Source organism: Fragaria vesca, linkage group LG1, assembly GCF_000184155.1.
Source record: "Fragaria vesca subsp. vesca linkage group LG1, FraVesHawaii_1.0, whole genome shotgun sequence".
Lineage (NCBI taxonomy): Eukaryota > Viridiplantae > Streptophyta > Magnoliopsida > Rosales > Rosaceae > Fragaria > Fragaria vesca.
In genome coordinates, this window is record NC_020491.1 from 10,146,237 (window position 1) to 10,168,387 (window position 22,151).

General features: G+C 39.5%; 4 protein-coding genes across 4 annotated transcripts; 2 read left to right on the forward strand and 2 right to left on the reverse strand.

Annotated features, from left to right (window-relative positions):
- Positions 1 to 1,709: 1,709 nt before the first annotated feature.
- LOC101299227 lies at positions 1,710 to 4,192 on the reverse strand. Its single transcript, XM_004287920.1, has 3 exons — positions 3,927 to 4,192; positions 2,277 to 3,575; positions 1,710 to 2,159 (listed from the first exon to the last, which is right to left on the reverse strand). Exons 1-3 carry the CDS (start codon positions 4,107 to 4,109, stop codon positions 1,932 to 1,934), a joined length of 1,710 nt encoding a protein of 569 aa, XP_004287968.1. The 5' UTR covers positions 4,110 to 4,192; the 3' UTR covers positions 1,710 to 1,931.
- Positions 4,193 to 5,996: 1,804 nt separating this feature from the next.
- Positions 5,997 to 8,450, reverse strand: LOC101299518 (ribonuclease 3-like protein 3-like). The gene is made up of 3 exons (XM_004287921.1): positions 7,937 to 8,450; positions 6,975 to 7,118; positions 5,997 to 6,879 (listed from the first exon to the last, which is right to left on the reverse strand). Exons 1-3 carry the CDS (start codon positions 8,342 to 8,344, stop codon positions 6,535 to 6,537), a joined length of 897 nt encoding a protein of 298 aa, XP_004287969.1. The 5' UTR covers positions 8,345 to 8,450; the 3' UTR covers positions 5,997 to 6,534.
- Positions 8,451 to 13,831: 5,381 nt separating this feature from the next.
- On the forward strand, positions 13,832 to 16,380 carry LOC101299804 (subtilisin-like protease-like). The gene has a single exon (XM_004287922.1). The coding sequence runs from the start codon at positions 13,832 to 13,834 to the stop codon at positions 16,115 to 16,117; it is 2,286 nt and encodes a 761-aa protein (XP_004287970.1). The 3' UTR covers positions 16,118 to 16,380.
- A 4,333-nt stretch (positions 16,381 to 20,713) lies between these two features.
- Positions 20,714 to 21,399, forward strand: LOC101300093. The gene has a single exon (XM_004287923.1). It carries the CDS (start codon positions 20,788 to 20,790, stop codon positions 21,055 to 21,057), a length of 270 nt encoding a protein of 89 aa, XP_004287971.1. The 5' UTR covers positions 20,714 to 20,787; the 3' UTR covers positions 21,058 to 21,399.
- The last annotated feature ends 752 nt before the right edge of the window (positions 21,400 to 22,151 follow it).

Sequence of the window (22,151 nt, forward strand, 5' to 3'; positions counted from 1 at the left end):
TCAAGAAAAGACAAAACCGGTGTGAATGAAGTGTTGGTTACTACTAAACAGTCGCATCGGTTTTATTTTGCCTCCTACTTTATAAATTTGATTAGAGACTTTAATTTCATGATTAATAAGCGAATTAAATTTCCTTCATATGTCATTAGACCTGGGGACCAGCTTGGATATTCTTGTCGTTGATTAGGTGTCTCTCTCCGGTGAATCTCTGTTCCTCTCTCGTATTCGCTGTCCCTCTCAACTCCAACGGCTACTATTCTTCTCTTCTCTTTTATTTGTTGTTTCTGTGCATGAACCTTTTTTTGACTAGTGGAGCTAGCCTACTATTCTGGGTATGAATTTTTGTGTATGAATGATCTGAAATTTTGCTGAAGCAAAACACTTTGTTTGTGTTTACTTGCTTTTCGCCTGCTTTACCGACTATGGACTAGAAAAAGAAGGAAGAAAATGGTGGGGAGGTGATGGACGTTTAGGACTACCAGGATTCTGTGTGTGATTGTGTCCTTCTTCTTTTCTTTGATTGTTTTCCAAATTATTAGTACTATTTTTGGGACTAAAAAAAGAATGAAATCACTACTGTGGTCATCAATGGTGTGACTGGGGGATCTGTGTTGATTATTTTATCATCAAGTACTAAATTAACTGTATTGGTTATCTAATCATTCAAATACTAGTAGTTAAATACTGAAACGGTTGATTCATTGGTCATGCTTCAGTGACTTGACACTGTCTTTATGTGGAGGAAAATCATATCCAAAATGCTACATTACATGTTTGCATCATCTAAATGGTAAGCTGCAAACTTCATGTTGGAGTTCGATTCGTTCGTGTGTGGGAGTAGTACGTACTCCCGCAACAACTCTGGCCAACACAGATTAATTAAACCGATCGAACTAAAGTGAAGGAGATGAGAAGCACAACTAGGTATACAGGAGAGAAAGGAACAGCTTTCCATTGAAAAAAAAAATCTTAAATCTTGTCTTGTGTAGACTTCCACTACTGTAGAATGTTGTTTGTGGCCTTGTGGGTGTCTAAATTCTCAAGCTTGGTATCCAAGCAAGAAGTTTAGGAAATGGGAAAGCTGTGAAACTCACATGGCTGCATGTTATGTGGATCACATTAACCATTATTTATCAAGAAAATTCCAATTTCTAACAGATATTCATTGAACCAAACAATTCTTAATTCATTGGTGACTTCCACTGATTATAGAAAGGTCACAGAGAGACTTCATTTGTTTCACGTTGCAAACAAGTACCACTGATATTGAGTGAATTGATTACCGGCTGATGATGCTGGTAGATTGAGCACAAGGGTCGGGATGCTCGGTTTTGCTTCTCAACTGGGAAGAGGTTCGCCGGTCATGGAATCGGTCATCCAAAACAATGGCATAGATTCTAGGTAAAGTTTAAGTACTTAATTCAACCCAGTTTCCTCAAAGTTCAGAATATTGATCCCAGAGCGTCCTTGCTTGCTTTGCTTCAGTTTCCGACATTTGGACTTTATGTTAGGTGTGCTACGTTTTGTGTTTGAGACCTGCCCTTGATTCCTTGAACACAGTAATGTAATGCCAAATATTTAAGCAACTAAATAAATTTAAACAAGTTGATGTTTGGTGTTTAGAATGTAGAACATAGCATCGTCACTTTTGATATCTTAGCTGGGCTCTATATTTCAGGTGATGAATATGAAATGAATGGAGATACCAATTATTGTAATGCATGCATGAATTCCAATTTCTAAAGCAAAGCGGTCCCATCTCCATTGAATCGTTGTAGCTTCAAGTGATTATAAACACAATGGTACAATTTCGCATGCACAAAAAGGATACAAATAATTCATTTATTCCATTCAACTTTACAAGAACTCTGAACACAACAAGCAGACTTTGAAAATGCAGGGAAACTGGGTAAACTCACATCTGGCTCGCCTTAGTTCTTTTGATGGACGGCAACACGGTGGATGTCCATGTCCTTCAACATCACAGAACGCCCACATGAATCGCACGGTGCAGTCCTTGACCCACAGAGACTCTCATGCTCAGACAATCCTCTTAACTTGTCCCGAACATCAATAGCAGAACTTCCAGCTTGAACCATGTCTCCACAGAATCGACATGGCACGAGGCGCAGGGGGCAAACTGAGGCTTGATGTTGCACCTGCCAACAGGGAAGAGAACATTGATAGATGTTCATACAGTAATAAATTTATTAATAAGTTATCATTAAATGAAGATAAAATCTGATGGTGCAAGAAGGAAAGGGACTATTGCTTACCATGTCTTCCTTTTCAAGCACAATACCACAAGGGCAGTAAAGCGGCTCATGGAACACTTTCATGTGCTTCTCCATCTCTTCCTGATGAAAAGGTTGTCCACATTTTTGACAATGCACATGATTCTTGGCCTCCTCAACCCTAAGAACAACTCCACAACCAGTATGCTGACAAACAACATTGTTTCTGCTACAATACGCTTCATGGAGTGCAATACTCCGACTGGGTATATAACGCTTACAATTCTTACACTCTACAGTATCCACATCCATTGACGATGAGGAAGACGCAACCTTCTGGCCTACCTTCTGGTTCCTGACATCTTGAACATTCACAGATACATGATACTTAGTTTCTCCCTTAAAGCCATAAACACCAAGAGTATAAGTTCCTGCCTCCAAGCTCTTATCTTTTGAGCTAAGGATCAAAGTCTTCGAACCAATGTCATGGGATGACCATTCATGCTGGTGCCTGGTAGGGAATATGAGAGGATGCTTAGATATGTAAATATCACTATCCCCAGAATTTGTCTCTGGTTCTATCCTCACCTCAACTGTGGCATCCCCAGAAGCAATGGTCTCCCAAGTAGCATTATCTATTGAGAACTTGTAATATGTGTAGTGTCCTTCATCAACCATTCCAAATTCCGATTTTCCAAATGTAAGTGGTTTTAGGACATTATCATGACTGTTCTCCACAGCAGCATCAGGACCAACTATGTCAACTTCAATATCTGTTTCTAGAACAGATACACTTGAAGAGGGTTTTAATTCAAGAACCTTTAACTTATAAACCAGGTCCCCATAGTTGACTATAAATATATCATCTTCAGAAAGGGTGGCATGCTGGCGAAGGGTTGTTTCAAGGATGGCCTTGTGGTTTGGCAAGTCTGAGAAACCTACCCTAAGAGGTTGTAGTTTGGCGTAAGTTCCTTTAGGCAGCCAGGCATAACGAACTTCAATCAAAGGGATCGCTGGTGCATCCCCCGGAAATAAATTCTGCCACACATGAGGAGGAAGCCCAACAAAACCTTCATCAGCTGTGAACTCCAAAACACCTGAATGTGTGCTCCGACTCTTTTCCTTCTCATCAACCACGTCCGATTTACCCTCCTGATGAACTACCGACAACTTAAAGTACAACGGTCCCTTATCAAAAGCACCTCCCTCGGACAATTCATTAAAGCATGACGCTGGAAGCTTGATCTTATCTCCACTACCCTGACAAGCTACCGCTTCCAACACACGACAAAACACAATTCCTCTTCCCACAAGTAAGCTCTCCTGCATCTCGTCATCAGCCTAGAACCAACACACACAAACAAACAAAAAAAGCATTAACTCCCAAAGCTACCAATCACCCGAAAACAAATTGATCTCAAACTAATTCACTCGCACATTAACTCACAAAGATGCTGCCTATGTCACCTAATCAATACTCAAAAGGGCTACATAGCCTATTTGGGTAATTTTAGACCATCATTAGGAACTAGAATCCTGTATATATCTATATCAATTGTGACATTCCCAAGTTTAATATAGACTTCTAAGCCCAAAATAGACACAAAGTCACAATCTAAGCATAAAATCAAGTAAAGATCAAAACTTTGAATTCAAAACAACAAGAGAAGTAATGGGTCTATAGAAACGAACCTTAATCTGGGCTTGTTCGGCATCGAAGACGCGTCTGGATCGCTCAGCGTCGAGGGCTTCTCTTTGCTTCCTGGCTTCTTCTTTGGCCTTTCTCTCCCTCACCAATCTCTTGCGGGCAATCTCTTTCCTCTCGTTCTGCTCCTTGTTCAGCTTCTCTCTCGCTCTCCTCAGCTCGTAATCCATTTTTAGGGTTTTTGGGTTCGTCCGATTTGGGAATTTAAGAGGTTTTTGTTCTCGGAATTCAGAAGCTTCGTGTTTGTGTTTGTGTTGGTGTTGGTTAAGAAATAAGAAACCAAAGGATTGTGGAAAAGGAGAACTTGTTTTCTTCTTATTAGGATTTCCTTGCTTCTTGGACATTCACTTGTTTTTTCATATTCCAGAAGGATCTGGGCCATTCTATCCTGTGGGCCTCACAGAGCCCAAAACAGAAAAACCGCTTTTGATGGTTTTTGGTCAGTTTTACTAAGGGAATCATGATCATTCTTATATGTAAATTCAATAGTGAGAAATATTATTTTTAAGTTAAGCTGGTCAGTAACTGACCATATGAACATGTGTGGGTGTCTTTTTTGCATTAAATTGCGACTAGGCCAAAATCAATCCAATAATCTGATTATTGGGAAGACTTTGTACATGATTCAAATCAAGTAGAAATCAAAACGAGCTTGACAGCGTGAAGAGTGTGGGTGCTAGAAACTCATTGCGGTGAGAGAATTTGAGAGTTTTCTGGGTCAGAGATTTCTAGAAAAAGTAGAGATCGAAGGTGGCTGTTTGGAATGGTGATTAAGGATTGGAATTGGTGCTTGGAGGCTTGAAGGCTTGAAGGCTTGAATGCTTGAGGGCATGAAAGTTGTTTCTAGGCGTTTTCTGGGTTTTACAGGATTATGCTTGATAATGCTTCATAGTTGTTCTAGTCCTAAACTCCTCGTTTTATAGTTTTATAGGCTTAGATTTGAGGTGTTGGGGGTGATTCACAACTTCTAATTATCTGGGTCAAACAATCCCTCTTCTAATCATCCGTGATTTGTGCCCCAACTCATGGAAAAGAAAGCTTGCTTTGATGTTGTTGTTATGGGAAGTAGAGGATTGTTGCAGTGACAACGACAACAATAGCACAAAACCTGGAACGATGTGGACAAGAGAGATTGTGAAGACTGAGCTTGTGGTTTGGGGAGAAGATGACACTCCTTGACTGGTTTCAAGGGTTCTTCTTAGCAAAGATAAGGTGATAGCTTTGGGAGATCATGGTTTGGACTAGGTATATGGTTGCTGCAGAGAGGGAGGAATATGGGTAATTGGTTGCTGCGAGGAAGAAGAAGTCAAGAGACTTGGGAAACGGGAATTGACTTTGGTTTAAGCATAGTTGGGCCTTAGGTTTAAAGGAGAGAAGGACTAGCCCAATATTCTCATGCGTGATCATCATTTCATTTGTCATCTAAGTTGTTGGGCTTGGATTTCGGGCTTAAGACCGAAATCACTAATGACGTTAAATCGACAAATGAGTATTTTGCGTTTATGTAACCTTCCACACCATACTCACGTCTACAAGCCCCAAGATTGCGTGGATGTGGCTAGGGCCCACATCTCAAGTATGCTTGCTTGGCGCGTTAAAGCCAAAAAATGGGCATGAAACTCTATAAAAGTATAGAATTTTATAGTAATTGTTTGTTTATTTGCTTGTTTATGCTAGTAATCATTGTAATGACATGATTATGAATTGCATGATTTTTCAGGTATCAACAACATGACTATGTAAGAAGATTAGATTAAAATCAACGAAAGTTCAAGATATTCAGCTGCTTGCTCAACAATTTGAGTCCATAACTTTTACTCATATTTGACGGGAGACGAAATTTCCTGGTGATTCAATGTCATTCTACTACAGTTGATGGATACCATAATGGATTCCCTCTTTCTTTCCTCACTATTTTTAAAAATGATTTTCATGGTTTAGGTTGTTATAGAGGTTTTTTGTTGTAACTTTGTATTTGTTTTTTGTTGTTGTACTTTTTCCTTCATCGAAAATAAAAAATGAAGATCGAGTATCATTTGGTTAAATGATATAGTCTTCTCTTTATAAGTGAGATGTTGTGAGTTTTACTCACCAAAAACTAGTTATAGCACTTGAATTGTTTACTTGATAAAAAAAACAAACAAAAAAAAACAAATCAACAAACACAGTAATATGTCTTCAAGTGACAAGACTTGTATCAAGCTTCTTTGGCAGTGTGACAAGAATTTGGAACTAGCTCTGATGAAGAGTCTGCCCCAATTGAACAGTGTACAGCTCTGGATTTGTTTGTTCAGTTAAAATGACGATATCTATTCGTCTATGATCAACACCAGCAAATTGATCTAAGAACTCAGAGATTACTCTATTATTCATTTGACACTGAAGTCTTACACTAGCAAATTGAAGTCTTGCAAGGAAAGAGATAGAAAGCTAATGTTGCTTGGATAATTTAGGTACTGGCTAGTCGTACAACATAGGGGACATCAGATTAGTCTTCATTTGTTCTACAATTCACAACATGACCAAGACACAAACTAAAACTGAACTAGTTCATCTATGGAAAATGCCTAGCATACAAGGGACTTGCATTACTGATCATGGTTGTTTATTCACTTCGGATTCCTCCTCGGATAACTGACTGGTAGGACTTTCTTCTTCTTGCTCATCAGCGGTCTCTTTCTCGCGTAAAACCATCCACTTCTGCTTGTTGTCCAATGCATCCTTTGCTGCTCGGTTCTGCGCAACTTCCTTTCGAAGATTGTAGGTACCTCTTCCAACAAACTCGCCGTCGATGAAACAATCAACAATTTTGTTTTCCTCCCATGAGTCTACATATTTGAGAGTTCGATTGTTCTTTTGACACATCTCATGGAGCTGGGTGTTAAAATGTATCTGTATAGTCTCCGGAGTTATTATCGGCTCCAGCAACCCCTTGAACACCTTTTCAAACAAATATGAAAATTGCATTTGTTAGAAATGTAAGTGCTACCTACTAGCAAAGATACTAATGAGTGTGACCACAGAATTAATGATACCTTCCACACAATGTCTATTGAGTTGCAGTCCATGAAAACTGCTCCGATTATGGATTCGACGAGATCAGCAAGATCTTTAGGAGCATCAATGAGACCATTGGAGTGCAAATCATAATCAACAATTGCTCGCGCAAACTCTTGGATCTGTAAAATATCAGCAAAAAGGTCAGGGAAACACAAAGCTGTTGGAGATAAATGCACAAAGTTGTTGAGTTTCATAGTCATATATAAAAGGATGAAGCTGAACTTATGAAAGTTGATAATCCAAAGATTTGTATGTCCTTCATTTTTGGATCAAATCTAGAAGTAGCTAGACTGGACCAAATTGTTATTGCTTGATAGCTAGGGTACTCCGATGGGGTCAGCATGAATCTTCAAAAAGCTTTGCTAAATTGTCAATTTTGTCATGATCCCATGGTATGTTGCAGTCACAATACATCAAAGTCTAACCGACTCTAACCCAAACTACAAGATTGACTAGTGATTTTTAAGACTCATTCCATCTAAATTTGCCCCTATAAGACAATTTCCAGACCAAGACTAAAACTCTAATCCTCGGAAACATACCCAATTCGGTAGTCAAATCATATTTTTCTTCTTCGTGACGAAGACCACATATAATCACAAATAAAAGTTCTACTGTGTTTCAGAGTATTATGAACTTAACTTGAGCTCTTTATCCATATTTCAAAAAACTCTAATGCTCGGAAACACCACTATGTAATCAGATCATATTTTCCTTGTTCACAAGATCGACCACACTAATCAAAAAAATAAAATTTCTATTGTGTTTCGGAGTATGAACTTTAAGTTGTGTCATGTTTAATGACTTCAAAATTGAAATAATCCGAACCACACGTCAATTAAAAAAAAAAAACATTAATCCATGTCTAACACATAATTGCAACCTCAAAACCAAACGATTCACAGTCTGTATCAAATGGTGAATGCAATCGACTTACTTGATCTTCAAGCAAACGTTTCTTGTGGCGGAGGTAGCGGTGGAAGCCGTGTCGGAGCGCCACGCGTGCCAGCTTCTCGGTGTCAACATTGGCGGCCCTAAGACGGGTCAGCTTTCCAGGAGCCATATCCGGGTACAAAAAGTAATGCTCCCGGCTAAACAACAGATTCAGCACGGCGTCGCCGACGTACTCCAAACGCTCATAGGAAAAGCTGCACATAAAAGATGAATGCGTGAAGGCCTCTTCCAGCAGATCCTTGTTCTTGAATTTGTAGTCTATGATCTCCTCCACTTCATCCAGACTCGGCAGAGATATTGACTCGGTCACCAGGGTTGATGGTTCTGTCTCTAACAAGCTTTGTTTCACTTCGTTCATATCAATAGGAGTTTCTTGGGGTTCTGCTCCCATGGTTGGATCAATACCAGAAATATTCAGAGGAAAGGGATATGAAGGAATGAGCTAGCAGAAAACTTGTAGTATTAACTGGCTATATATATTGGATGAATGGGGATATGACTCATATGAGGTATGGGGTTGGCACCCCAATGTAATTAATATCCATATATAATTTATATTGAATAAATGACGTCCCAAATAAATAAATTAGTACTAATCTGTGTGCAAAATTGTATTGAATAGAATGAAGAGGTCAACTATATTCTTGTATAAGTTACAATGACTTTGTTTCTTGATCGCCAAGGGACAAAGGATTCATGAACGATTTTGGCTCTATATATCATCTAAGGGATGCGGTTTAAAATTAAAGTGACATTCGTTTAATTCCAATATTCAATATTGGATTCTATGATAGGTCGTCATAAAGTTATCATTAGTAAGTTACATGTTTACTACATGGAATGAAGAAGGGATGCACGAAGACAAACTCATGAAACCCTAGCCGTGTAAAATTGAGAAAAATGTGTTATGATACACGTGTGTTTTTGGTACATTAGTGATTTTATACATATGAATTGGTATCGATTAAGTTTGTGCTCTAAATTAATTTTGTGTCTATCCTAAGGTGCTAGTATCCACAAATTTATTTTCTTTTTTTGCATCATTAATTGCCATTTAAGAATTTCATTGTGGTTCTTCCTTTTTTTTCTTATGACATATTGAAGTCAAGGTAAAGCATATTCATGTTTTTTTGAAAATGAAGTTAAAAAAAAAGAGAAATTTTAAATACACACTTCTAATCTCTTGATACACACCTCTATTATTTTATGTTTCTATTAAGATTTTATAAGTAACCTAAATGACCAAAACAAACATATATTATTAAAAAAATAAAAAATCACGATAGAAGTATTCTTTTCAACATCTTCTATCCTAAAATCGTCGAAAATACGTCTTCTCTCATAACCCCAACTTTTCTCCATAATTCATTTGGGTTGTTCTTTTTTCTTTTTGTTTTTTTTTATCTATATCAGCTTTAGTTTGATCTTGCAGATCATATTGTCATGTACTGCATCTTTATCATGACATGTTTTATCGAATAACTAGCTATCTATGTTTAATAGCTACTGTACTTCTGCAGTTCTACTAGCTTGTGAATTTTGAAAACTTGTATTGGTGATTTAGAGTAGCTTGTGAATCTTGAAAACTTGTATTGGTGATTTAGAGTTCAGATATAACAATAATTATTTGATTATAAATTGAACAATGATAACCAAAAATTTCTAGCAAAAATTAGATGAAATAATATGTAAAAAGTGGTACCAAATAGTATATATATTGATTATATTAAATAATAGAATATTTCATAAATTAATGGCATTTTAGGTAGTTTGGGATGTGTATTAAGTATAATACTAAAATGAAAAACTAAATAGGTGGTGTATTAAGTAAGGGGTGTGTATTAAGATATTAGGGATGTGTATTTAAAATTTCTCTCACAAATATTTATTAGAAAACACAAAAATATAACCATTATCGGTGAAAACGCCAAAAGTTCTTGCAACAAAGGCAAGAGAACCTAAAGGCCGAGACGGTTCCTTCCTCGGCCTATAATCACTTGAAAAAAGTCAGATCAAGCGCAAAATATTTATCAAAAACCTCGTTTGGCCAACAGGCCGCGAGTTGCCACGCTCGTGCAAAACAAAAAAACGATTGTTCTCAAGACCCTCGGCCTCTCTTTTAGGCCAAGACTATTTTTGAGCAAACACCAACTCAATGCACATGTGATGAAAAATGTGGGATATGAGCACAATGTTTGAAGGGTGAACTCTAAATTTTATTTCGTTGTCGACTTAAGCGTGTAAAGACCAGATATTGGAGAGGAACCCAAGTAGCTACTGAGCCATCACTTTTTAAAATGATTGGGCTATGCCACGAGTGATCTATAGAGCTACCACTTGATCCATTGAGGAGTGCATATGCAAAAGATAAATGAATCACAAAAACAAAAATGGAAGGCAGTGTGGAGATATAGCTGCTTGGAACATATCGAGGGCAATGTGGATAAACATAATGCAAGTTTGTGGAGACAAATGACTATCAAGGATACTCTTGTCCTTCGGTTCACTAGTTTTAGAACAATATGTCATAGGAGTGATAGGACACCCATTATTAAAATTCTGTATTATTGGTGTGTAGTTCTTATATTATTACAGCTCTGAGTGTAATAACTAACAGTGGCACATCACTTACACATGGTCAAGTTAACACAAAATGGTAGTGTAACACAATTATTATTTCCTCCCACATGTAACCAAGTTCAACCCCACTAAGACTTGAATCTCTGTCTACCCGATTAGAGACAATTATTAGGTACGATACCTTATAAGGGTTTCCTGTTTCATCACTCATTTTCTTTATTATAGGTTAACTTTCTCTAATATTTTTATGAATGGCTAACACTCTTCTGCATAATTGTATCAGTAAATCTAACTACTATCAGAAAATATTAATTTCCACAAGAAAAACAAAAACAGAAATTAGAGGATGGTCCAAGTCCAGTACCCAATATGAAGAAAAATTTATGATCCAATGGAGTGGTAGGTTTAAGGCTTTAAGCCGTAAGTTGTATGAAACAGATCTGGCATTTATGTTCCTACTTCTGCACTGCACAGTGTCCAAACATGGTCGATTTCTTCATTCAGTATAAACAGTCAGCTGGGAAGTGAAAACGGACACAGAATTAATGTTACCATTTCAAAGAAGAAACGCAACCTGCTGCCTGCTGCTACTGCTACTGCTACTGCATCAGCAAGTCTGAAACTGAAACTGCAGGTCTGAGGGTACACAACTTCCCAAACGATGAAGACGACCAATCTCTTGGATTCTACTATCCTAGATAAATTAAAGTGTACTCTTACGTGACGCCTTGTTGTTTATTGCTTCTATTATAGCATTATCCATCAATTCTTTGCCTGCCAATTTCAATAGCTGCATCCTCATGTGACCTTTGGACCCCAATCACCCAAATATAGATCAAGTTGTGCGACTCCATACAAATTCGAAATAATTGAAAGAAATGTATGTATACAACGTAAACAGTGATCAATATAGTAATTATACTATATACTAAACCATGATTAACTGTTTATATCATAAGTATATAAACAGTGAAAAGTTTTTTTTTTTTTGTTTTTTCTGAAACATGTAATTTAGATATTTTTAGATAGGCTCTCTCTCGGTAAAGATTTTTTTGCCCTCCATTTTTAACTTTTCTTCTACATCCTGAATCTTACAAATCAAAATAATTAGAGCATTTATATTTTAGGTAGAATACAAGATTAGATGTTTTATTGTATAGAAGTTATTTTTATGATAGCTCTTATACATATGTAGAATATGTATAATGTGGATATTACACCGCGTCAAAAGGCGGGTATACTAACCATTTTGCCTCTGTTATTTTTAAGAAACCATAATATTGTCATTAACCTTAGATATATAATCAGTATAACAGCTGGGTATAATTTGTATTAATAATATTCTATGAAGTACATATCAGAAACATTTCTATCAATCAATTACCCCATTGACCAGCTTTATAACGTTGTTTTTGGATAAAGTAATTTTAATGTCCATAGAAATTTTAAAATTATGGGAATTACAATTTCATGAATTTTGTGATAGCTTTTATACATATGCGGAATATGCATAATGTGGATACTACACTACGCCAAGACGCGGGTTAGTAACCCTTTTGCTCCTGTAATTTTTAAGAAACCACAATATTGTCATTAACCCTAGATATATAATCAGTATAACAGCTGGGTATAATTTGCATGTATAACATTCTATGAAGTACATATCATAAATATTTATATCAATCAATTAACCCATTGACTAGCTTCATAACGTTATTTTTAGATAAAGTAATTTTAATGTTCATAGAAATTTTAAAGTCATGGGAATTACAATTCCATGAATTTAAATCCTATTAATTGAGAATTTCATTGTTTAAATTTCATGATGTGTCCATAGAAATTTCAAAATAATGAGAATTACAATTCCATGAATTTAAATCCTATTAATTAAGAATTCAATTGTTTGGATTTCATGATGTAAAGTTTTAAAATGACAAGAATTTGTATTCAGACTAACTTTAGTTAAGGGAATTGACAAATGACGTTTATTTTGTGAGGAATTCAAGTCGGGAATTTAAGCTCATAAATTTCAAGATTATTTTCCGGTGAAAATTGCTAATTCCACGGGATAAGTATCCAAACGAGGGAAACCGTTCTAAGAAATTGAGAATTCTTTATGTTTGATTAAATTCTCAGGAATTCACCTACATCCAAACACACCGTAAATGTATACACCGCGCCAAGACACGGGTATAATTCTAGTACATATACAAATGAATGCTACGGACTACTGGACGAACTAAATAGTAAGAGTGAATGTATATTAAGTGCACTCGAATTTACATAATAAGATGTGTTTCGGGAAAAAACCGAAGGACAAAACCGTACACGTATGTTCATTTTCATCAGCCGTTTTTGACTTCTTATCACAACCTTAGTTCATCTGTAAGAACGAAAATGGATACTATCTTACAGACAGACTGAGATTGTGACAAGAACCGGTGATGAAAATGAACATTCACATCTAGGACAAGTATGACTAAATGCTCTTACTTAACTTTGGAAACCTTTTTTTTTTCTCTTTAATCATCATCAAGGAAAACCCGTGAGATTGGTTTTTGTTGAGTAGTTGGCTGATAAGAATGTGCACAGTGTATCACTCACCCACCAAAATCAAAGATCAGAACAATCACTAGCGGGGTAAAGGACAAGTACCCGTGAACCAGAATTCAACGTTTCCGACTACATATCTCTACCATGGTTCAGGCCGTTGGATTATAGCTCGGAAAAATGGGAAAAATCTAGGTCTGGTGGATCCCGCATACCCTAGATGTGCATGGGGTTTCTCATCTCTTGGTTTTAATATGATATTGGAATAGTAGCTCACAGATCTTTACTGGTTAGGTTTGAAGAAATGAGGGGATGGTGCTCTGCGGCCAAAGTAAATAAGGGGATGGAAGAGGAATCTGCAGAAGCATAGAAGCATGGGTTAAAAGTAAAATTAAAGATAAAAATGCATGTGATGAGAACTGGGTTTATACAATTCTGGATTATATTCTAAAGCTGTGAAACACCAGAGAAAATAATAAAAGGGATAAAAAAGAAAAGGCTGTGAGACACTAACACTGAGCTTTTGTCTATAAGCAATCATTCAAGAACCGGACAACCACCCACCGTCTTTTACTTTACTCCGCTCCGTTCGATCACTGTGTCACCACTCTCATCCAGCTGTCCATCTCTCCCTGTATTAAAAACCCAACTCAGCTTTGGGTAAAACCTTCTTCTATTCCATGGTCTCTCTCTAAACACAGAGAGACTGAACTCAGATTTAGCTTGCTTACTTAGCTCAGCCACAACCATGGCCCTGTCTACTATCCTGTTAGTTGTTTTGCTTCTGGGTTTTTCCGGCTATGCTGCGGCGGAGGTAAGCAGCCGGAGCACGTACATTGTCCACATGGCGAAATCCGAAATGCCGGCGAGTTTCCAGCACCACACTCACTGGTACGACGCGTCGCTCAAGTCTGCCTCCGACTCGGCGGAGATGCTCTACACTTACTCCAACGCCATCCACGGCTTCTCCACGCAGCTGACGCCGGAGGAGGCGGAGATGCTCAAGTTCCAACCCGGGGTGCTCTTCGTACTGCCCGAGCTGAAGTACGAGCTCCACACCACTCGCACCCCCGAGTTTCTCGGCCTCGACCAGAACAACGAGCTTTTCCCGGAGTCCCAGTCCGCCAGTGACGTCATCATTGGAGTGTTGGATACTGGGGTGTGGCCCGAGAGCAAGAGCTTCGACGACTCCGGGCTCGGACCTGTTCCGGCGAGCTGGAAGGGGACGTGTGAAGTCGGCACGAACTTCAGCTCCTCGGCGTGTAATCGGAAGCTGATCGGCGCGAGGTACTTCTCCAAAGGCTACGAGGCCACATTGGGCCCCATCGACACTTCCAAGGAGTCCAAGTCGCCCAGAGACGACGACGGCCACGGGACCCACACCTCCACCACTGCCGCCGGGTCCGTCGTAACCGGAGCCAGCTTATTCGGGTACGCGCCGGGAACCGCGCGTGGGATGGCCACGCGCGCCAGGATCGCCGCGTACAAGGTGTGCTGGTTAGGCGGGTGTTTCAGCTCCGACATCCTCATGGCCATAGACCAAGCCATCGACGACAACGTCAACGTTCTGTCGATGTCGCTCGGCGGCGGAATGTCCGACTATTTCCGGGACAGCGTGGCCATCGGAGCTTTCTCGGCGATGGAGAAGGGGATCTTGATCTCGTGCTCAGCCGGAAACGCGGGCCCCAGCGCGTACAGTTTGTCCAACTCGGCTCCATGGATCACAACAGTAGGGGCCGGCACACTAGATCGCGACTTCCCCGCGTTCCTCAGCCTCGGTAACGGTAAAAACTTTTCGGGGGTCTCGCTTTACCGCGGTAATTCCGAGGCAACGGCTCTGGAGATGACGCCGTTTATTTACGCCGGTAACGCGAGTAACTCTACTTCCGGGAATCTCTGCATGATGGGGAGTTTGATACCTGAAAAGGTGAAGGGCAAAATAGTAATGTGCGACCGCGGAGTCAACGCTCGGGTGCAGAAAGGAACTGTAGTCAAAGCTGCCGGAGGAGTTGGGATGGTGCTCTCCAACACCGGCGCAAACGGCGAGGAGCTCGTGGCCGACGCTCATTTACTTCCGGCGACGGCGGTGGGTCAGAAGAACGCCGATTTGATAAAGAGCTATCTGTTTTCAGATCCGAATCCGACGGCGGCGATTCTCTTCGAGGGCACCAAAGTCGGAATCGAGCCTTCTCCGGTGGTCGCGGCGTTCAGCTCCCGCGGCCCGAACTCGATCACGCCGGACATTCTGAAACCCGACATGGTCGCTCCGGGCGTCAACATCCTCGCCGGATGGTCCGGCGCCGTCGGCCCCACCGGTCTGGCTGTTGACTCGCGGCGCGTGGCGTTCAACATCATCTCCGGCACGTCGATGTCCTGCCCGCACGTGAGCGGCCTCGCCGCGCTGCTGAAGGGGGCCCACCCGGAGTGGAGCCCCGCCGCGATCCGATCGGCGTTGATGACCACCGCCTACACGGCCTACAAGAGCGGGCAGAAGTTGCAGGACGTGGCCACCGGAAAGCCATCCACGCCTTTCGATCACGGTGCTGGACACGTGGATCCGGTATCGGCCCTCAATCCGGGGCTAGTGTACGATCTGACGGTGGACGATTATCTGAACTTTCTCTGTGCGTTGAACTACACCGAGACTGAAATAACCAGCTTGGCTAAAAGAAAGTTTACTTGCGACGAAAGCAAGAGTTACAGCGTTAGGGATCTGAACTACCCTTCTTTCGCCGTGAATTTGGAGACCGGCTCGTCGTCTAAGTCAACCGTGTCGAAGTACTCGAGGACTCTTACCAATGTAGGCCCAGCCGGAACCTACAAGGTGACCGTGACGCAGGACAACCCGAATGTGAAGATTACGGTGGAGCCAGAGTCGTTGAGCTTCGCCGCGGCCAATGAGAAGAAGAGTTACACGGTGTCGTTTGCTGTAACAGGGTCGTTGCCGACAAGCACGTTGAACAGCTTTGGGAGGCTGGAGTGGTCTGATGGGAAGCACATTGTTGGAAGCCCGATAGCAATCAGCTGGAGTTAGGTGCGAGTGTAATGCAACACATAGTGTTTGATGAAATGTTCAATCGCTCAAAGAGTGATGTGAATGTATGGATTGCGTAATGCGTAATGCTCTTAGTATTAGAGATAGGAGCTGTATGATTCTGAAATTGTGATGGTGATTGTTTCCAGCTAAAAATGGAAACTGGGAATGATTCTCAGGGTTGAGGTGCTTAATTTCTTAGTTTCTTGGTGTACAGTGTTTTCTAGTTTGACAATAACCCAGTGTAATTTTGCATTCATGTCTTTGAATACTGCAAGTTACAGAGTCACTAGGTTGCCTGGGTTTATTTGCACTATTCTATAAAATAGTTCACAAGTCCTAGCTACATTTTATTCCCACAAGATTACCTTGCTTCTATGCCTTGTTCTTTCCTATGTTCGCAGTTATGAAATCCAGAAATTGGACAACTTGGTTTTCTTAACGACTATCTCAGATCTATGTGCCTCTGGAACGTTATCTATGTCCAGTCCAGCTTACAATTAAACTGTATGTCTGGGAATCTAAATAAAATGAAATACTTGCTGTGAGTTTTGAACTTATTACAGTGCTGTAATTCTGGTACTTCTGTTCTCGTAGATTAACATACAAATGTTGGGCTTTAGGTTCTCTTTAGTCTTTACTATGTCACAGCCGGAGAAGTTGGCTTTACACAGCCCAAGCTCATCATGTTGCCCACTCATGACAAAACCAAGCCATATAGGCCCATTCTCAAAACCATACCCTAAGTTGTGACTACCAAATATGGTACTGTTGCTTCTGAATTTGACATTCCAAGCTCAGTGGCAGTAAGTAACGGTGGTAATCAAATCACCATACTAGATATCATAGAGGGTTGGACATTTACGCGACACTAGATATCATAGAGGGTTGGATCTTCTAAAGTTTAGAAATATCATAAAAGATTAAACATAATTACGCGTCATGCTCCATGGTCGTAACTTCTATTTTCGTTCTAACAAGTTTTTCCACATGTGTAAGGGTTTATGCCGCCGGAGCGGATTCAGTGCACCGTGGTGCACTTTAACCACTGATATGCAGGTCATGTGCACCGTTAGTTGAAGATGGAAGCTAACTGAGTGTTTGGCTAGTCAACGAGAATAAAAATTGAGACAAAAATTTCTAGAGTAGTAAAAAATTAATTTTACCACCGAATCTTCCATCATGGCTCTCTCACCTTTTTCCCATTATTCATCATCGACTGTATCAAACGACTCAAGAGGCAAATAGCCATCATCCATCACCAACCCACTTTCATATGCCTCAGAATTATCGACTACATTTCTGAACCTTTATTCATCTTCTGCGTATTGCCTCTCAAAGGGATCGGTTTTCCAATTCCGACTCCGACTCCGACTGAGTGTTAATCTCCCTATCGACTTGCTCGATGGCGGCATAGTTCATCAACATCCTTGTTATCGAGATCTATGGCGGCATCAAAGATCCGACTCATCTAAGTTTGATCATGATTGTAGATTTGTAGGGGCGAGTGGGTGACTGTCTAGGTGGTCTGATAGTGAGAGTGGGTGGCTGGGGAGGGTCTAATAGTGAGAACTGAGAAGGGATGATTATGGGAGCGGCTGAGGTTTTCTGGTACATGGGGTGGCTGAGGTTGCTTTTTTGAAGAGAGGGGGGGGGTTTGGCTGAGATTTCTAGAGACAGAGGATAGAGATGACCTTTTTTTTTGGTCAAGAAATAGAGTTGACCTGGTCGTTTTGGATCGGGTTTTTTTTTTGGGGTTTAAGGTTTAGGGTCAAGCAAACTTCTTCTTTTGTTTTTTTTCTTTTTTTTTTTTGAGTGAAAACAAGCTTATACCCTAAAAAACTTGTATTGTTTTTCTTACTGAGAGAAAAACTACATTAGCTTAGCTTTTTTTAGAAGCACATTAGCTTTGCTTTAGTTTGCAATGTAGAAGAAAAATTTGTTTTATTGCGCTTAAATAAAAGTAAATGAAACCAAGAGAAAGTAAAAATTAAATCTTGAAACCTTTCTTACATGAAGTATGAGCATTACACAAGTATTGACCGTATATCTAGAGGAATACCGATCTACAAGGTCGGATTTTTCATAATAAGCATGAAACTTTAGGAAAAACACAATTAATTAGTTAAGGTCAAATTGCTGGAAATCTATACAGTAATAGCTCGGCCATCAATCAAAGCTTACAATCACCAAATTTTGAAAATTGGATTTGAATGTTGTTTATATCGTTTTAGGGAAGAAAAAAATTGGATTAAATTCAGTTTGCCCCCTCGTGTTTTAGATCAATAATCAGTTTGGTCTCATATTTTTTTTTGAATAACGTTGGTCCTTGTACTCTCAAATGACATCATCTAAGTCCAAAATTTGAATTTTTAGTGCAAAAATGGGTGAGTTTGGTCCTTGAAAATGACTTTTTTTCATTGTTAGCCCTATTTGTAGGTTAAAAAGCTCAAATGTACGTGGATCCCCATGTCAGTTTCAAATCAGCAAATAATATTATTTTTGAAGCCATATTAAAATTTTGGACTTAGTTGATGATGTTTGAGAGTACAAGGACCAACGTTATTAAAAAAAAGATATGAGACCAAACTGATTATTGACCTAAAGTACGAGGGGACAAATTAAATTTAATCCAAAAAAATTTAACAATTGACTGTCTTAATTCAAACCTAAACGATGATAGACATATATGGCTACTTCTCACACGATTCATATTTCCACGCCATATATAAGAGATGGCTACTTCTCACACGATCATTTATAATAGATAATTTTTATTCAACTTTATTTGACTCATGTAGTTTTTTCCATCCTTTTAAAAATGTTATTCGTTTATTTACTTACTTATTTTGAAGTTCATTGAGGAAATAAATACACCGAAAAAACTAAAACAACCAAAAACACGAGCAGACCGGTAATTCGAACTTATATGACACACATTTTATATGAGATTGATATTTGGTCATCGTCTCAAAATGTTCTTACATCATTTTGATTCTTGATGGTTCGAGTAGTGTTACCTGAAAAACAAAAGGTTACAATACAAACATGTGATATGCTAGTCTTTTAGGTACGTTGTATATGAGGATGATTAATTAACTTTAATTAAATTAATTTTATTTTTTTCCGAAATTGGGACGACGCACCAATAATGAATCATCCTTCTACCATCAAAATAAATTACTGATTATATATACACTAATGAAAAATAATAAATAGATGATAATACCTAATCCTAATCCTAATCCTTATCTCTTTCTCCAAAAAAAAAATCCTATTCCTTATAATAGCGAATTTTACATGTCTACCTTTTATGAGGGCATAAGAGATCCACAGTATTAAGACTGGGTAAATATGTAAACTCCCTAGTGTTTACGTTTGGAAATTTGGATAGAATAACAAAAGAAAGATGAAAAGTTTGTATAGCTGAAAAGTGAAGCATCGCAAAGCTTCAGCCTTCAGGTAATCACAAATCTTTCCCAGCAAACCTCAATCTAAGAACCATAATCTATATCTAAATATCTGATAATTAGAAGAGGAGGTTTAATCCTTTAGACTCGGAGGACGATTCATTATTGGTGCGAGGAATCGTTCGAGTTCCAGAAATTCCAGATTTCAATTCCTACCCTCTCCGATTTTCAGATTCTTCATGATTTTTCTCTGTTGCTTCCATTGCTTCTCCATAACCATGGCAGCCATCGGTTATCTCCGACAACCGCCGCACCCCAAAGGAAGGCCCGAGTTTCGTTTTCTGAAGATAATGAAGATACGGTGCCGGGCAAGACGGTGGTGGCGGAGGAGACCTATTCTCATTTTCGATCAGATTCAGCTCATATACAGAGAACCTCCTCCTCGATGGCGAGAGGTTGTTCTTCCAGATTTTCCAATTGCCCGTGGAATATTTACCCTGGCCTTAAGTACTTTTACCATGTTGATTGATTTTTTTTGTCCCAAGTCACTTTAACAGTGTTAACCCTTGGTGTTAGTGTTGTGTGTTGAATGGATTAAATGAATGATTCTGATTGGTTACTCATAATTGGTTTACATATACCTTGGTGCGTACAAAAATTTTGGTTTACATGTATCTTGGTGCGCACAAGAACTTTCGTTATGCCGCACCCTGCTTCAGCCAAAAAGAGAAGATTGAGAAGCCATTATTATGTTAGGTTTCTTTAAAACATCAATTTATTAGGGTAAATCATCAAAGAGTCGGTTATGTCATTCTCAACCCGAATATTCCAACATCATCGTCTGGATGAATGATCCACCCACTTCTGTGGTCGGCCAAACGGACAAGATAACAGATATAACTTATCCACCCAACAAACCCGTACAGCGTCGGTGGCTCTTCCATTGAGAACAGTGAACTTATCTTCAACCTTTCAGTGCAAATCACACCCAAGATCCTATTTCATCGTCCCCATTCTTCCCCTGTAATAAAAAACCAGCCGACGTCCCTAGTACCTTGCTCGGCCACGTAAAACGATGAGTCAGCCGACACCTTCTAATCACCCAACACGTGTCCAACCTAACACGTGTCGCGGTCTCAAGCAACTCGAAACCCCAATAAAAACCAGACCACCCCATCCCACATTTCTCAGCAAAACCGAATCAAACTCGCACCTTAAGATCTTCACCGTTTCTTTGAGCTATCATTCTGTGCTGTGAAAATGGCGAGCAAGCCAGGAGGAGCAGGAGAGAAGAAGCCTGCGGCGGCTGATAAGGGAAGCGATGCGAAGCTAGACCAGGCAATGAAGGACAGTCCTTACCTGCAGTATGATAACTTGGAGGATTACAAGCGCCAGGGGTACGGAACCGAGGGGCATCAACAGGTGCAGCCGGGTCGGGGCCCCGGAACCACCGAGGGTCCGACGGAGTCCGGGGCCTCCAAGGCGGATGTTTCCGCCACTGAAACTATCAACCGCCAAGGCGTTAACTAATTTGTTATCTACGAATCTACGATCTATGCATTTGTACTGTAATGCTGTTTCACGAAGTGTTTATGCGTAAACTTGGTTTCGTTCTGTTGTGCATGTATGGAATCAATGATCTATGTATAACACCCCCATTATATATGTGTCGTTTATGGTTATATGGAATTTCCTTCAGTATCATCTTCTTGTAAATCTGGAGATCTCTGGAGAGGGTTGCGCAGATTCATGAAATCATTTCTGTTCAAGCAACTAATTGTTCTCACACTTTCTTATTTGTGTTGTTGTTGTTAGCTTTTGTCATGTAAATAGTACGTTTTGAACATTTTGTGTATAAACTTGTTTTTTTTTAGAAATTATTTTATAACTCACATTGCACAAACTTATCGGCCTAAAGTGATTCACTACCTCAGGGTTATCAACTTTTGGGATCAATTCAATATTTGTATGATTTATAGCTTTAAGAGAAGTACTATTTTGAAAGAAATCTTTTACCATAGCAATTACCGGATTTTTCACTTCCTCCTAGCAATTCTGATAAAACTTGCATGGAGGCCATCTGGTCCTGGAGCCTTAAGAGCACCAATAGACTTAACAGCTTCAAGAATTTCATCATCAGTTACCTGCGCAGTTAACAAACTATTATCCTCAATAGAAATACAAGGGTTAATAATATTAATGAAATCCTGCAAAATAGAAGGCCTTGGGGGAGAAGCAACAGAAAAACGTTTCTTAAAATCTTGAACAAAGTGTCTGCTAACATCCTCATGATTAGTTAACCAATTGTTTGTATCATCTCTGATTCTGTGAATGCTATTTATTTTTTTCCCCAGGTTTGCTTTTATTTGGAAAAACTTTGTATTCCTATCTCCTAACTGCAATCAATTTTGCTTTGCTCTCTGCGCCCAAAAAGGTTCCTCCTCACAATGCATTGAATGGAGTTCTTGCAAAATCGCTACATTCCTTTCCTGTAAAGAGATAGAATTGGGGTTATTCATAAGCTGTAACTGTATAGTGGCTTCTTGATCCTGTAATTGGTCCAGTCTTTGAAAGAAATTTCCAAAGACATCCTTATTCCAAGATTTAGCCAAGCAAGCAAATTT